This window comes from Verticillium nonalfalfae (genome assembly GCF_003724135.2).
Source record: "Verticillium nonalfalfae strain VnAa140/NRRL 66861 chromosome Unknown scaffold_86, whole genome shotgun sequence".
In the NCBI taxonomy this organism is placed as follows: Eukaryota; Fungi; Ascomycota; class Sordariomycetes; order Glomerellales; family Plectosphaerellaceae; genus Verticillium; species Verticillium nonalfalfae.
The window spans coordinates 114498-132111 of NW_021167311.1; the positions used below are offsets into that span (position 1 = coordinate 114498).

At 43.8% G+C, this 17614-nt stretch overlaps 3 protein-coding genes across 3 annotated transcripts; 1 reads left to right on the plus strand and 2 right to left on the minus strand.

Annotated features, from left to right (window-relative positions):
- Positions 1-10011: 10011 nt before the first annotated feature.
- Positions 10012-11024, plus strand: D7B24_009034 (uncharacterized protein; the record flags this gene model as incomplete). The annotated part of the gene is made up of 5 exons (XM_028643112.1): positions 10012-10140; positions 10218-10413; positions 10481-10591; positions 10657-10702; positions 10772-11024. 5 exons carry the CDS (start codon positions 10012-10014, stop codon positions 11022-11024), a joined length of 735 nt encoding a protein of 244 aa, XP_028493247.1.
- A 302-nt stretch (positions 11025-11326) lies between these two features.
- RAD17 (Cell cycle checkpoint protein rad17) lies at positions 11327-14029 on the minus strand (the record flags this gene model as incomplete). Its single annotated transcript, XM_028643113.1, has 1 exon — positions 11327-14029. The coding sequence occupies one exon, from the start codon at positions 14027-14029 to the stop codon at positions 11327-11329; it is 2703 nt and encodes a 900-aa protein (XP_028493248.1).
- A 566-nt stretch (positions 14030-14595) lies between these two features.
- D7B24_009036 (uncharacterized protein) lies at positions 14596-16012 on the minus strand (the record flags this gene model as incomplete). Its single annotated transcript, XM_028643114.1, has 3 exons — positions 14596-14705; positions 14764-15411; positions 15523-16012. 3 exons carry the CDS (start codon positions 16010-16012, stop codon positions 14596-14598), a joined length of 1248 nt encoding a protein of 415 aa, XP_028493249.1.
- Positions 16013-17614: the final 1602 nt, after the last annotated feature.

Below are 17614 nucleotides of genomic sequence, written 5' to 3' on the forward strand. Positions count from 1 at the left end.
TCGTGCCACCACGGAATGTGACTGGTCATGCGGCAGGCCAACCAGGGCTTCGTTGCCGGGAGGTCAGTTGTCGATACGAGTTTTGCTTTCTTGTGTGACTTGCCAACTGGATGAGGGCAGCCCGATATGTTCGTATACGAGCGCAGTATTGAGCAGAGTTGTAGGTTTCCCTCATAATCGGGACGACCGTCTATGGAGACAAATAGCATAGAAGCACCTAAACCCTCATCATTCCAACGACCTTCCCCGTACTCATGGCCTTCAAAGCGCCCGCTGACGTACGCTGTCTCAGTCTAGCCACGGTTCCCTACTATACAACTTAGGCTTAGGAATACCCAAATAGACTGTTTTGGGTATTATAGGGGAGTGGATATTTAGGTTCTCTAGGTTACCTAGAGAAAGCTTATAGGTTGAATTAGGTTAACCTAAAAACCTACCTAAATTATATAGGCTTTTAGGTTAACTTAATTAAACTTATAGGCTTTCTCTAAGTAACCTAGAGAACTTAAATATCTAAAGCTTAGACTAGTTAGCGGTCTATATACCTTCCGTTATAATTTAAGTAGGTAGGAGCTCTAATATTAGAATATCTATTCTAGTTAACGTAGATCCCTCCTTTAACTTTTATAATAATAATAATAATAATAGTAATAGTAATAGCCCTTACCCTTAACTCGATATACTACGCTTTACTAATAGTAAGTACTTAATATAGCTATAATAAATAATATACTAATTTAGGAAATTAGAACGGAAAGCGAATATAGAATATTCTATTAATCCTAATACGAAGAAAGTATACGCCCGAGTCGATAGTATAGGCGTTAAAGAGAAAGAGATTTATAATATTAAGAATCGCTAGAGCGCTAGGAAGAGTTACGTAATTCGAAACGAAAAGAAATCTCTTTCTTTTCTTACTCTAAATAAAGCCGATTAAGAGAAGCGGCTCTAATAAATTAAGGATAAATATAATACTACTTAGTAAATTTCCTAGCTATATAATAGCTAATATACTAATTAATTCTAAGGACGCTAAAATAGTATTTATTTAAATTCACTTTAATATTAAAAGCGAAAGTTAATAAAAGGATTTACCTAAAGACGAAGTAATAACCGATAAAGAATATCTTAAGGCCCTAAATAATAATATTATCTAAGATACTAAGGAGAAGATCTAGGACCTAGACTTACTTATATCTTAGTATCTATTAAATAATTTTCTCTTCCTCTAATATAAAAGCGATACTAAATCTCTTACCTAGCTCTAGAAATTCTACTCTAATTATAAGATTAAGTATAATAGTATATTTAAGTAGTTTCTTTCTCTTTTAAAAAAGGTTTTACCTCGGGCTTTAGAGAAAAACGATTTTACTTTTAATATAGCTATTCTTAGAGTAAATTATAGCTATTATAAAGTTATTATATAGGCTAATAATTTTAGAATACCCTTATAAAAGCGAGCTTTATAATCTAATTATAGACGTAGAATAAATTAATTAAATATTTTTAATTAAAGGCTAGAACTATTATAGGTAATAGTTATATTTAGAAGAAGGATTATATCTCTCTTAATAAAATCTTAGACGAAAACGAGAGAGTTATCTTAAAGTATATACTTAAGATCTATAATCGAAAGGTTATCCCTTATAATATACTATAGGATTTAGTCGCTATATAGGCTAAGGCTCTATAATATAAGGCGAATAGTCTATAGGGTTACTAGCTTACTTAGGATAGTAAGGTTTATATTCCTATTACGTAAATATAGAAATAATAGGAAAACCGCGAAAGAACTCTAATACGTTATTTTAATACTTTAAAGAAACTAATATAGAATCTCTAACTTAGTATATAATAATCCTAGTTATTATATTTTTATTAACGATTTATAGATACTCTTCTCTTAGTTAATCGGGAATAATTACTAGATTTCTCCGAGATAGATAGATAGGAGAATATTAATATCTTCCGGACTTTACTTATACTTAGTAGAAAGGAGGAGATCCTTAAGTAGGTAACTAAGATATTAAGATACGCTAACTAAATAGTTAGTATTAATTTCGGATTTAATACTTATAGCCTAAGAGGTTATTATACTATTAATATAATTAATAATATCCCCGTAAACTAAAGTATAAATCTAAGATACTATATTATAGATAATAAAGTTAGGTTTAAATTCTTCTCTATATATTTTTAAGATAATTAGTTAATAGTTTATAAGAAGCTAAACGAAGTAACTTAACGTCTATATTAAGTTTAAACTAATTAACGCTAAAGCGATTCTAAAAGTTCTAGACTAAAAGGCCTAAAACTAGAATCTCTAATATAGGGTAGTATTATAAACGTACTAAATATGCTATTCTATACCTAAAGTATAGAGACTATTATTTTAAGGAGTATACTCTATTACGAAGATTAAAGCTAAGAAGCCTAAAGGCTTAGCGTTTATTAGTTAATAGATTACTTATTAGATACGAGAGATAGAAACTCTATATTATTTAATAAATCTATTATATAGGTTATATAGAAGACTTTAGCTAATTTAATTTAACGTTATAAGAAAATATTCTCTAGGTTAGAAATAGAATCTTTATCCTAGAGTATATCTAGAGAGGAGACTAAGATAGGCTCTTTTAGATAAGCTATAAGTATAAAGTAAGCCTTAATACTCTTAGAAGAAAGGAGGGCCCTCTATAGAGAGTAGATATAGTAACTAAAACTCTATATACGTTCGAGGTTAACGGTTACTAGGATAATATAGAATATATCCTTTATTAGAGCCGCTAAGCCTAGATAAGAATCTTATTAATAATGCTAGAAGGTAGATATAGACTCGCTATATAGTAATCCTAATAGAATTAATAGACTATTATAAAGTATATATACTAATAAGAATAAAAGATAAATAAATAACGTATATAAACTAAGGAACTCTTAGATTCTTCTTTCTATACGATCTTCTATAGATCCGATAACTTAATACTCCTAATATATTTTTTAGCTTAGTTTAATATAGGATATATAAAAGCTATACCTTTATTAGGCTTATATTACTAAGGATATATATAATACTACTTAGCTAAGACGTATTTATAATCTACTTATACTCGAAGCGCCTATTAAAATCGGCCTTAAGCTCTAAATAATATAGATAATAGAGATCTCTTAGATACTTAATAGCTTAAAGTTAGAAATCTCTATTAAAGTAGTTAGAATTTACGCTAAAAAACTTATTCTATTACTAGAATCGCTAATTATTATAAGACGGTAATAGAGGGGATAATAGAGTAGCTATAGTAAATAAGTTAATATTCCTATTAATCTATACTAATAAGATATACTTATTTAGTTTCTCTTTTATAGCCTAGACTCCTTTATAGAGGGGCTTTACCTAGGGCTTACCTTAGTTTAAGAGCCTCTCGACCCTAGAAAGATAACGTCTAAGAATTAGGTAAGGTTTAGTAAGATTCTAAGATACCTTAATTTCTTATAAGCTAAGCTTATAAGTTAAGTATATAAAAGGCTTTATAATATTAATTATAAAGCTAATCTAGTATTATAATTCTATATTTAACTATAAAAAAGGATCGAGTTTATAATCTCGGGTAATATATTAATTAACTACCTCTTTAAATTTCTAAGCTCGCCCGAGTATATAATATATAGAGCTCTAGCGGGTTTTAACGTCTTAGATTAAATTAAGAGGCTTAGGATAGCTAAGCTCCTTTTAAATACGTAAAAAGAATAAGGATCTCTTTATACTATAATTAATATAAGTTAATAATAAGCGAATCTATATAGGTTAATATAAATAGCTATTATATCGGTTATTATATATAGTTTAGATAACGTCTCGTATAATTAGCGATAAAGGTATTTAAGTCTCTTTATCTACTCCCTTATAGCTAATAATAAGTTCTTTAATCCCCGTCTTAAATAGAAGATCCTATAAGTAGAGCTAAATAATATATAAAATATATCGAATAGTCCGGACTTTATATTAAATAAAAGCTAATAGAAGTACTATATTTAATTTATAGAGTCTTTTACTAAATAATATTTTAACCTTTTCTCTTAATATAAACGATCTATTATTACTTATAATACTATAGATCTATATTATTATACTATTATCGATTAAGGTATCTATAATAAAGCTATTTATAGCGTCTCTAGAGTATTAGCTATCTATATCGATAATATCGAGAATAAGATAGCGCCTTTAAAAGGTATTATCGACTTAGTATATAATAATCCCTAATAAGGAATAGCTAAGCTATAGTATAGACTAAGAATTAATAGCGATAGAAATATATCGACCTACTAGGATATAGCTTACGCTATATTTAGTAATTTCTCGTAATCGATCCTTAAACTATAGATAGAGCGTTTTCGGGCTTAATAGCTAATAGCTTACGTTTTAAAGCCTATATACTTCTAGGAGGTTATAAAAATCTAGATTAGAGACTATATTAAATAGAAGAACTATAGAGGTAACGTAATTAATAAGTATAAGCTTAATATATAAACGCTAAGCGGATAGTATTATATTCTAATAGTAGTTATTATATAATTATTATACTTAGTTCTAGATATATACTATTCTTACGATATTCGGGGTTATATTATTATTATTACTCCGATTAAGTTTATTTTAGTAAGCTTTTAAACTAAAGTAGCGTTAGAGAGCCGAGGTCCTTATAGTAGATCCTTTTAAAAGGTTTAAGTACTTTATAATAGTTAAGTAAATTCGGTAGATAACTTATAGCTCCCCTTTTAATATTATTATATTAATATAAAAATATATCTATATTATAGCTTAATAGGTATAAGTATTAATAAATAGCTTATAAAAGTCCGAAGGTCTATTACCCTATCGAACCCTATATTAAAACTATAATAACGATTCGAACTAATTATACTATACCTCTTATTTTTTACTAAAGTAAATATATATATCGATCTAATAATAGCTTAATAAATATACTAATTTATATATAATAATTAATATATTAGAGTAAGCTTAGTATATCGGACTTAATAGTAGATCTAGAAGGATATTAAAGACTTAACTTCTATATATATTAGAGCCTATTTTAGAACTTAATAAATATTTTTAGATAAAAATTACTAAATTTTATTAGATAAATATAGAAATAAATATAGATTTAGGAGATTATAATCTATTATATAATAAAATACCCCTTTATCTTAGGGCCTCTCCTTAATTTAATACCTTAAATTCTCCTTTTTCACTATTACCTATTCTTTCGCTATACTACGCCTTTCTACTCTGATTACCTCGCTAATAAGGTCTCTTACTAATCCGGAAACCGAGGTACTAGAGACTCCTACTCTATCTATCCTATTACTAATCCTTAATAGTACTTTAATTTATTTAAACTAGGCTATTAATTAGAGAGACGAAGTAGAGCTACCCCCTCTCCCTAGGCTAGGGTAATCTATTCCTTAGTAAAGGCACCCCTAATCGATTATCCGGATAGGATTTAGGCTACTACCTTAGCCTTAGGCCGAAGATTAGCATAGGAAGCTTCTATAGTATCGTCGGATTACTTTAAAATAACTAAAAAGTTAGCTAACTTTACCTAAGAAATATAGATTAAGGTAGAGAAATAGAAGTAAGTCTTAATTAGCTTAACGTACTTCCTAGGCGAGTAGACTACCCGGGCGAGTAGACTACCCTATAGCGACTCGACGTATCGATATATTTAAGATACGATAACTCTACCTACTAGTATAGAATCGCTTTCTATTAAAGAGTATATTTATAATACGATCTAGGCTTTTAAATAAGCCTTAAATTAAAGTATTAAGTTAATTATAAAGACCTTCGACGTTCTACGAATAATACTTAATCGACGACTTAATAGGACTTACGCTTAATGCGATATAATACCTAACTCTCGACGATTAAACGATTTAGAAGAATCTAAGATTCTTTAATATATAAAGAAGCTCGAGTTATAAGGATTCCCGCCCTAGCTAGCCTATATAGTAGATATAGCCGATCGATTACTCTACGTATACGCTAATAGACGTATTAGAAAGAATTAGATTATATCGTTTATTAAGCGATATTTAGAACTTAAATCGAAATACTATCGCGTCTACGATTATAAGAGAGCTAAATATAAAGATCTAACGAAAATTCAGGATTAATTTCGGCTCGTAATAAATATAGTTACGAAATATAGCGTAATAGAGTCCGATATCTATAATTTCGACGAGATTAGGTTTATAATAGGCGTTCTTCGTATTATAAAGGTTATTACGAGTATAGAAAGGTCTTTAAAACCTTAATAGTATAGCCTAAGAATAGGGAATAGGTTATAGTTATTTAAGGTATTAATACGTTTAGCTATATAATCCCGCTATTTATTATTATTATAAATAAAACTTAACTCGAAAGCTAATATCGAGATAGCCTATTATTATTATAGACGATTATTATAATAACCGAAAACGGGTAGATAATAAACGAAAGAGGCTAAGAATAAATTAAGTATTTCGATCTTTATATAAAACTATAAATAGTTAATATATTTCGTATCTTTATCCTTAATAAGTACGAAAATTATTATTTTAATAAATTCTTTTAATATTATAAGAATAATAATATTATACCTCTTTATATATTTATTTATTTATTATATTTACTCTAGCTTCTCGACGTTACTTATTTCGGATTATTAAAGGCTTCTTATAATAAGTAAATCGAGATAATATTATAAATAGGTATATAATATATTACTAAAAAGGACTTCTTTATTATATTTTCTATTATATTTAAAGAGACTTTTACGGAAAAAAATATATAAGCGGGCTTTCGGGGTATTAAGCTTATTCCTTATAACCTAGATTATATTATTTCGAAGTTAATAATAATATAGAAGATTCTAATACCTCCTAAGAGTAGTATTAAGTTACCCGAACCTTAAGTATTAAAGATACTTAATAACCCTATTAAAGCTAGTTTATATATTAATTATATTATTAATCGGATTAAGAGATATTAAGGAAACTCTTTAACGTTAATTATTAAAGCTATTAAGTAATAAAGTAAAGTAATATAGATTATAATATATAAGTATACTCTTATTAACGAAGAGTTTAAGATTAGTTAATAGGAGTTTATAGTTATTAATAAATATCGTAAAGTTAAAAAAACCTATATATAGTATAAAGGACCTCTTACTATAAGTTAAGCTTAGGTTTTAATTAAATAGAAAGATCTAGATATAATCGTAAAGTAAGAAAACTATACGAGTAGTAGTTACTAGATATAGTCCTCCGCGACTATACTAAGGTATAGTAATTATAGCTAGCCCGGATATAATATCCGATCGTATTAAGTATATATAGATTATATCGGAGTAAACGATTTCGAGTAGAGATAAATTAATTTTTAGCGTTATAGTTAATTTCGTAGGGGTTATATATCGATAAGTATAATAGGGTAGTCTACTCGCCTAAGTAGTCTACTCGCCTAGGAAGTACGTTAATATATTTCTATAATATAATTAATAATTTAGTCGATATAATTATTAAGAGGCTATAATAGTTAACTAAACTTTTAATTCCTAAAAATATATTTATATAGCTTATTTATAAGATTATATAGGATCTTATAAATAAGAATAACTATCGAGTATAATCGATAACTATTCTTATACTATAAGAAGCTATAGAAGCTTAGATAATAATAGTATTTATAGCTATATATCTAGGGGTAATATATACTAAGTATACTATATTAATAAAATAAGATATTACTCTTATTTAGGAGGTAATTTCTATATTCGGCTTATAGATATAATAATCCTATAATAGCTATATACTTTAGCCCTATAGCTATAGCTTAATTTACCCTATTCCTTAAAAACCTACTTACTAGTAGACTATATCTATCTAGAGCTTTATATTAAGGGCTATAATCTTAGTAATACGCTTAACGTAGTATTAGTCTTTAACTATAATAGTCTAACGATTAGTATAAGTAGCGCCTTTAACGTAGGCTATAATAGTTAATATTATTATAGTTATTAATAGGGCTAGATAACGTACCCTATATTATTATTACGATCTACTACTTAGAAGTATCCTAGATTGTATAGAGGGCCTCCTCTCTAAAACGTATACTGCCCGAACTAGGCCTAGACTAGGCGATCTCGCGAACTAAGCGATAGAAAGGAGCCTTAGGAATAACTAAGCCGGGGTACTTCTAATAATAGGTAATCTTACGCTACTATCTATCTAGAAAGGGTTATTATAAAGCTATTATATAAGAATAAATAACTTATAACGATCTCGGCGATATACTTAGCCCGGCTAAGTAGCGATATAGGTAGCTCTTTTTATAATAGGGATATAGCGTATATTAACTATTACGCCTCTTAGTTTATCCCCTACCTTTACTTTCTTTAGAGTAGCTATATATAGACAGCTTATATTTTAACTAGGTATAGTCTTACTAGTAATAATAGCCCTACGGGCTCTACTAATAGGGGCCTTTCTAATAGCTAATTTAGCTAGATAAACGATTATTATATTAATTATTATACTAGAATTACTTTATAAAACTTATATAATATATTTAAAGTAATTATTATTATTATTATTATTATTATTATTACTATTATTATTACTATTATTACTACTACTACTATAGTTATAGTTAGATTATTAAGGTTTAGTTTAATTATAATTATTAGGCTTATTTATTCTTAAATTCGAATCTAGGTAATAGTTTAGATATTTAAATAATTTATAATTTATATTCCTTCTTTCTATTATTAAATTACCTTCTAGGAAGGAATATAGGTTTATTAGATAGCGCTACCTAGCCTCTATAATAGCCTATATTATTATATTTATATTACTATATTATATAACCTAAAATTACCTAAGCCCTACTACCTATATAGGTTTAGGTTTTCTTTTAGGTAGCCTATATAAGCCTAAAACCTATTTAGGTAGTAGAGTAATAGGCTTTAGGTAGGTTTAGGTTTTAACGCTAAGCCTCTGGGTACCTAATGGGTCAAAATCTTTGGGTATTCCTAAGCCTAATACAACTACTAAGCAAGGCAAGACATTCAACTCTGGTATCGATTGACCCTAGCAGCGCTCACGCTTAGTTAGTCCTAGTACGAAGGTCGATGTTAGAAATGCGGGCCAACTCCGAGCTGCGAAGCCAAGCAGCCGTCTACCCGCCGACGTTCGGAGTTTCGCCTCTGCATACGCACGGCACCTGTCACCTGTCGAGAATGGGTGGCGATCTCATCGTGATCTGACGCACGATAAACTTTATGAGATCTCCGGCAACGCGAACGGGAGCAGCTGACAGTTGACACGAAAAACGACCTTGCGACTCCATCTTGATGATCTTGAATGTCCGGTTCTGCTCGAGGCCAAAGATCCCCCCATGACGACCTCGTGAATGCCCGGAAAACCTACCCCCGCGATTGCTCCAGACATTGACTCGCCGAGGCTCCCGAGACGGAGAGCCTCCTCGACGAACCCGCCACGCGCTTGCGTGAATTCTGCCTACAGACGAAAACGACAGACCCGCCCGGCGGTCCACCCGAACGCGCGAAAGCTCGTCCCGGCAGACCTGCCAGGCGTTCCAGCCCTCGCCGCGGGCCCAGGACCAAGACCCGCGTCGAGCGCTAACGTCAGGTCCGGCACCTCTAGCCAGACGCTCGGAACGGGGCATCGGGAGGCGCGGGGCCTCGGCAGCCAGCACGACGGAGAATCTCTCTGCCCCGTCCGCGTACCTGTCTGGAGACGACGTCCCCGTTCTGGAAGATTTTGATTACGTCTTAGTGTCGAGCGATCCGGGCAGCCAGAGGCCCGGACCGGGAGCACTCGCTGTCCCCTAGGCGATGATGATGGCTATATAGAGCGCGACACCATGATGCGATTTGGTGTTCGGACTCTTCTGTCAGCGGTCGAACCGGGACGGCTCAGAGACGCGCAAGACGCACAACAATGCTGACGGCAGAGAAGCCCCTCGACATGGCGTCCTCCCGCACGCTCGCCGACTCGGAGAGCCAGCTCTCGCAGGGCAAAGCGGCCGAGACGAGCCCCTATGTCTGCAAGGCCCACCACGCCAACCCGGTAAGAGGCCAGCAGGCGTCGAGACGAAGCCGACGGGCACCGCCCGCGGGAGAACCGATGCTGACCATCAGGCGCAGGGCCCCCTCGGCTCGGCCGGCTTCGCCACGACGCTGATGGCGCTCTCGCTGTCGATGCTCGGCTGCCGCGACGTGTCCAACGCGACCGTCTTCATCGGGAACCTCTGCTTCATCGCCGGCATCGGCCTGCTCGTGTCGGCGCAGTGGGAGATGGTCCGGGGCAACACGTTCGGGTACACGACACTGTCGTCGTTTGGTGAGGAGCCCCCCCCCCCCCCAGTATCAGGTTCGTCTGTCAGCTGCTGATCAGACCATGGCGACAGGGCTCTACTACGCGGGCTATGGAGTGCTCCTCATGCCTGGCATGGGCGTCATCGATGCCTATGGCGGGTACACGGCGGAATACTACAACGCCTTCGGCTTGTACCTGCTCGGTAAGGACACGGCCACGATCATCACACAGCGGCATCACAGCGGAAGCGGAAGCTAACGGGCCCAGTTTGGTGCATACTCAACTCCTTCTTCCTGCTCGCCTCTCTGGCCATGTACGTCCGCCAAAGCCTCCCTCTTCCAGAAAAAAAGAAAGAAAAACAGCTGACGCGGACACCCGCCAGAAACGTCCCCAACATCATCATCTTCGCGGGCCTCGAGTTCTCCTACCTGTTCAACTGCGCCGCCCACTTCGCCATGGCCGACGGCAACACGGCCGCCAGCGCCGCCCTGACGCGCGCGGCCGGTGCGTTCGGCGCCGTGGCCGCCGCGTCGGGCTTCTACATGGTTGGCTACGAGCTCTGTCGGGACGTGTTCCCCTTTGAGCTGCCCGTGGGCGACACGTCGCGGTTCTTCGGCCGGCGGAAGCTGTGCTAGTGGGGAGGAGGGGGAAGAGGAGATGACAGCGGCGCAGGTTTCGATAGTGTTGTCTTACTGATCTACCTTACCTAGTGCTTTCGGCGGTCTTCGGTTGCCACGTTTGGTGTGATCGTTGATGTGGCCTGCGTAATCTGACCGTCGAACAAGTCATTCGACTACTTTGAAAGTTGATCCATCACTGCGCGGTAGAGGCCTTCTGTGACATGAAACATGCCGCTCAATTGAACGAGGCCATGGACTCGCAACACGCCGTACAGACAAATAACGCCATCCAGGCATCCCCCGGCCGCCGGCCAAGCCTAGTCATCATCCTCGATATCATCATCGCTCAACACCAGCCCCGAAACGCCCAAGCCGGAAACAGACACCTCGCTCACGGTGCGGATCCGCGCCGCCTTCTTCCGCGGCGACGCCTCCTCGGACGGCTTATCCGTCGCCCACGCCTCGCCGCTCATCGGACCCCCGTCCGCCTCGCCCGCCTCGTCGCCGGACTCAACGTCCTCGCCCGCCCGCTGCGTGCCGATGCCCTGGAACGACACGACCTTTTCAATGTCCCGCAGCTTGATCGAGTGCAGGCCCCCCTTGCGACCGCGTGCGATCTGCGCCATGTAGGGCAGGCGCTCGAGCAGCATCTCCCTGCGCGCGGCGCTCCCCAGCGACAGCAGAGGCGGCGCCTCGTGTGCGTCTGCGGCGCCGGAAGTGGCGTGCGAAGCCGATCCGCCACCGCCCTTAGCCTGGTGTGTCGCGACCCAGCTCCCTGCGCCTGCCGCCGACGCTGCGGCCTTGGGCTTTCGGAATGCTGCAGCGCCTTGTGTCAGGTCCTTCCGCGCGACGCTCTCCTCGCCCTTGAGCAGCTTTGTCGACCACACATCCACGAGCCCCTCAAACTCCTCTTTGGTGCGCCACAGCTTGATGCTCGTCGGGTAGAACATCTTGAAAGCATCGCTGCCCCTGACGCCGGGAGGAGTCTTGCGTTTGACGGGCGACGGCAGCGAGAACAACATGCCGCGCACGGCGACCTGGAACGTCATCTCGTCTTGACGCAGAACATGGCTGCTCGAATCCTTGCCACCGTAGCCGCCTGAGGGGCCCCGACCGCCGAAGAAAATGTCCCAGGAGGGGCTGAGGAGATCGCTGAGAGAAAGATACTCGAGGCAGCCGTTGACGTAATCGAGAGACGAGTTGGGGTCGAGAGGGCTCGGGCTTTCGCACGAGTAGAGGTAATTTTCGTGGAGCGCCGACACAAAGGTGTGCGTGTCGGTGCCCGTCTCGTCAATGAGAGCGTCGACGGAGACCTGCGAACGTTTGGGGCGGGCGTGGTGTGTCAGGTAGCTCGGTAGGATTTCAACCGTGTCATTTTTGGGCGGCAGCTCGTCCCTCTTGTTGTAGACAACCTTGCCCACGGCGTGGAAGATGCCGAGACTGGCTTCTCGCTGTGATATGAGCTCGAGGCTCTCCTCTTCGCCTTTGGTCATGGCGAGCAATTCCTTCGAGCCTCTCTTGGCTTTCGTAAAGGCAACCTTGGCGCCCCAGTCGGCTTCCTGGTCGCCCTTGAGACAGAGAAACTCCAAGGAGGAGATGGCGCTGCGAATATCGCCAATCTCGCCGAGACGCTTGAGGACAAGAGGCCCCGGGGTGCGTTTCCGGCCCGATTTCCTAGCCTCCTTGATGACGACCAGCTCGAGAGCTTTGGCAAGAATGGACGGCGCTATCGCGTTGAACTCAATCACGCCGACTCCTGGATGGCGGAGGATTTCCGGACCGAGCAAGCGATGGGCTGTGAAGCTGTCTGCTGACGCCGACGTCGTCGTCAACAGGGTCTCCGATATGACCATGACCACGGGTGTGATGGTGGCGTTTTGTGACGGTCGTCCAAAGGCCGACAGGGACGGCGTGTTCGCCGCGAGGTACGCCAGCAGGGCATTTCTGAACGACGTCAGCGCCGTCGAGGAGCGCGCAAACGTGTTGGGGAACTCCTCGACCAGGATGATACGCCGTGCGCCCTTGTCCAGCGCCTGTGTTGACGATTCTGAGCCCCCAGAACCACCATCCATCTCGAGCTGGCCAAACTTGCCGCCGCGGCCGAGAAACTCCTGAAACTGGGCCGACGCCGACTGGAAGCCGAGGCCGCCGCTCGTCGGCCCCGTGGGATTCCTCCACTCCAGGAGCTCGCAGCCCAGCTCCCGCGCCAGCAGGCGCATCGTCGTCGTCTTGCCAGCACCAGCAGCGCCCTTGAGCAGCAGCACGCGCTGCCGCAAGCGCCCAGCCAGCACATCCTCCAGCCACCGCCGCACATCGACCACCTTTTTCTTGTGCACGGCCAGCTCGTCGAGAGACACGGGGGCGAATCGCTCGGACCACGGCCTCAGGTCATCGTCGAGAGCCGCGGGGCGGCTCGGCCTCGGCGGTCGGAGGAATTTCTGGCTGCTCGAGGCCAGACCACCAGTCGTTGTTGTTGTTGCTGATGTCGTCATCGTCGACGGGCCGCCGGACGTGCCGTCTCGCGAGCGTTTCCTCGCGTTCAAGCCGACGAAGCTCGCGCTACCTGCTTTGGGCGCCACGTCATCTTCGGATATGGGATCGCTGACAATGTCATCGTCGAGGACGAGGGGCGCCGCGGGTTTCGACGGGGGCGGGGCCTTCTGTGCCTGCCTCGAGAAGAGGGCCAGCAGGTCGCCGGACCTACCCTTCTCTTCCGTCTTCGAGGTCCGTTTGGGGGCCCGTGATCTGGGCTTCACGGGGCTAGTGCTGGGGCTTCTCGTGTCGTGCTTCAGGCCATTTCTGGAGGTGCCTGTCTTTGGTTTCGTAGGGCTTGGGGAAGGTGTCGGGCGAGCGGAGGGGGGTTTCGTGGGTGATGAATTGAGGAAGTTGAGCAATGTGTTGGTGTGCTGAGGTCGGCCATGGTCTTGTTTGTTGTCGTGGTTGTTGTCGTGGTCGGGGTTGTGATCGTAGTCGTCGTCCGATTCGACATTCTTCTTACGGCGCTTTGCGGGCGGAGCCATTGCGGACGCTGGGAGTTGATCGTTCGCAGCAAGCGGCACTGGTTAGGTTTGTGATTGAGACATGGAGTCGAGCATGATACGGCAGGCTTGACGGTGCGAGGATGGTGGCAGGAGATACGATTCGGAGGTGTAGGTTGGAGGATGGCAAGGCTGACACGGGCAGGCAAGAGGCAAGGCAGGCAGAAGCAGCTCAAGATGATCTCACCGTGCTACTGGTCATGGGTGGGGCGAGCTGCTGCTGTCTCTCCGGGGGGTTGCTGTCTCTCCAGGGGTGTGGGCGCTGTATTTCTGGGGGTGCCACCCACGAGATCGGTACCTGAGATGTGCCGTGAGCTTGGTACTTCCGCTACGGTGGGCTTCTCATGCCAGAATCACCACGGACGAGCTCAATGCTCATGGCATAAAAACATCAATGAAATTCATCATGTACAAGTACGTTCCAAATGCCTCCTTAGCCCTTGACCGATCGTGACCTCGTCTTTCCCCTCACACCATTGTGCTCTTCAGACTAGCATTACTTACACTCTCCCTCGCATCTCACCCAATTCCCCTTCATGGCATCACCATCAATCAAACACCCACCCCTCAAACCCATCGACAAATGTCACAGCCGCCGCGAGATACCTCTCATGCACGTCACCCCACGTCCTCGCCGCCTCCTTCATGGCCCGGATCGCTGTCTCGCGTCAGTACCTGTGTCCTCCACGCAAGATTCCCAGAGCACCAGAGCATACCTTTGACATAGTGCGCATCGGACGCGTGCCGCGAGTGCAGCGCCTCGTGCTCAACATGCGCCCACCCCCGGCCCTGCGGCACGGGCTGCACATAGTCCTCGTCGATGCGCGGCCGGCCCATGGCGGCGTACACGGCCACCGTCAACAGCCACCATTCGCGCACGAGCGCCACGTGGAACCTGGCCGGCAGCACCGGCAGCAGGATGCGCACGGCGTGGCTCGTCGTCAGCAGGTGCACAGTGAAAAAGTTGTAGGCGTGCGTGCCCGGCTTCACCGTCGCCACGAGCAGCGCGACGGCCGCCTCCTGCGACTTTTGGAACTGCCGGACGGGGTCCTCGCTGTCGTCGTCGGCAACGGCCCAGGCGTTCCAGTACTCGAGCACGAGGTCCTCGTGCTTGCCGAAGAGGAGGTCGATGTTGTTGAAGCCTGGCGCCGCGAAGAGGCCGTCGAAGCGCGCGTCGCTGGCCATCCTGTGGAGGATGTCGACGGGCGAGGTTGACGAGAAGGGCGCCGGCCTCGTGTACTTCTTTTCGTCTAGGTACTTGTGAAGGTAGTTGTACTGGACGCACGAGAGGGCGAGGGCCTCGATGGCGATCTCCTTGGCGTTCATCTCGTAGGCATAGCCCAGGTGGATGAGGGGGTGGCCGACTGTCGTTGTCAGTGGACGGAGGGGGAGACGGAGGAAGAACGACATCAAAAACACTAGATACGGAGAGAGAGGGAGGGAGGCAGAGAGGCAACGAAATCAAGTGGACGTACGCCCGCCGATGAGCCCATGGACAAGAGGCTGGTCCCCCTTCAGCAGATAGTGCGCCATGACCGTCTTCCAGTCATAGTTGAACTGCAGGGCGAGGCCGTCCTCGAAAAAGTCGACATAGGCGCGCTGGTACCGCTTGTCGCCGAGAAAGTCCTGCCAGTCCTCCTCGATGACCTCGGCCGGGGAGTCCTGCCAGGGCTCGAGCTCTTTCGAGACCGTCTCGTACATGCTGTGCAGCTGGTTCTCCGAGGCGCCGAGGAGATACGCCGAGCAGAGAATGTGGGCGGCGTTGTTGTCGAACTGCAGGTTGTGGTAGACGATGGCGTGGTTGACGTGGTTTGCCTTGATGAGGTGCTTGAGGCACCGCGCTCGCTTCTCGGCGTCTGTCTCAACGTTATGCACCTCGACGGGCGGCAGGTCGATGGCCCGAGGGGCATCATCAGCGCCGGCGACAAGACGGCCGAGGAGGGGCACATGGGCGAGGAAGGACATGGTGAGCGTATGCAGATGTCGGTCACTGCGAGATCCGTTCAGATGGAGATGTTGCGATGCGTGCTCAGCGTGCGTGGGTTGGCGATGAGAGGCCCAACGGATAAAGTCAGAGCAGAGAGGAGGCTCCAGAATGTTGGGGCGCTGAAGCTCCCACTAGGGTCCTGGATCGTGACGTTTTAGTGGGCTGCAGTGGGCTGCAGTGGACAGCCTCGTTAGGCAGTGGCCGCGGGGTCGTTCAGTGGGGCACCGTCTGTGCTTGAGGTGGGTGACGGTACCTGACCTTGCCATGAGGTACGCGGTACCCAGACATCACCAGCACTAGGACGCCACAGCTACAGGAGAGGTACAGATACAGGGAGCCGGTGGGACCCACCCAGGCCGGAGCAGCTCCGTCCATCGCCGCTCGTGACCCACTATAACATCTCCGTTATTCGGATTTCATGATGCCGACATTGACTGAGGTACTTGAAGGTGAGGCGCCTAGGCAAGGGAAATCAACTGATGAGCCTACAATGAGATACACTCGTCACTCACAACTCTCTGCTTGTATCCAGAAACAGGATATCCCACGATCTTCAACTCGTGCCAGGGCAAAAAGTTCTTCTCCGATTACTACTCGAGGCTGAGGCACTTGGCTGTGTTGTGTCACGTGTTCTACCTCACCTGCGGCGACACTACCCTGGTTCAGAGGCTCGCGCCCGAAATTCTGATATCCTCATCTCGTCTCCCCGTTCGCTTGAGAGCGGCAGTAGAAATACTCCTGGTAGCTTGGAGTCATGGCAGCTCCTCAGAGCCTAAACGAGCTGGGAGACCACATCCTCCAGCTACAGGCCAGATTGCGTGCGCGAATGCCGCTGATGGTGATTTACCAGTGATGACACAGGGCCTGCGCTGGCCCACGGCTCCAACAGCTCGGCCACGGTAATGCTCCGGTCTGGTCATATCGCTGGTGCCATTGGTTCCCGGCTGCTAGATACGCAAGGTGAAGATTTTTGGCTAGCCGAGTCTACATCTGACATCTCAGAGGTGATGGCCCGGCAATGTTTCGCTAGTCCGGCGGTGTCGGTCTGGACTGTAGTCGGGCTGGCCACCGAGCCAATCGTTTCCGGGCCGGGATGACACTCGTTCCTGATTTGCCCCGACGCTCCAATTAATCCCACGAGGCTCTCGGTTCTTCTCACTGATGAAATTATGCAGGCCAATGGTCGTGGTCCGGTCGAAGTAGTCCCGGCCTGGGCGTACCAGGTGCAGCACGCCGTGCTGTTTGCACACGGCCACGAAGCACGGATTGCTGGGTGCGTGATGGGCCTGTGAGTTGAGGGGAAGGGAGTTCAACATCCAAATGAAGATGATGCATGACAGGTGGCCTGCGGTGGGTGACTGTCTCATCTTTTGCTCATGACGCCAGGATGTGTTCAGTAGTACTGCGCATGGACACCGTTGCGCAAGCTGATGAGCAAACAGCCGAATCGTGGCATCATCGATGATCTGTGAACGTTCTTGACCTGGAGGCCTGCTACCTCCGTATATCGTGAATAACAGCTACTAATTGTCAGGACCCCTGCGGAGCCACCAAGGGCCTGCCAAGCTAAGGGGCTGGCT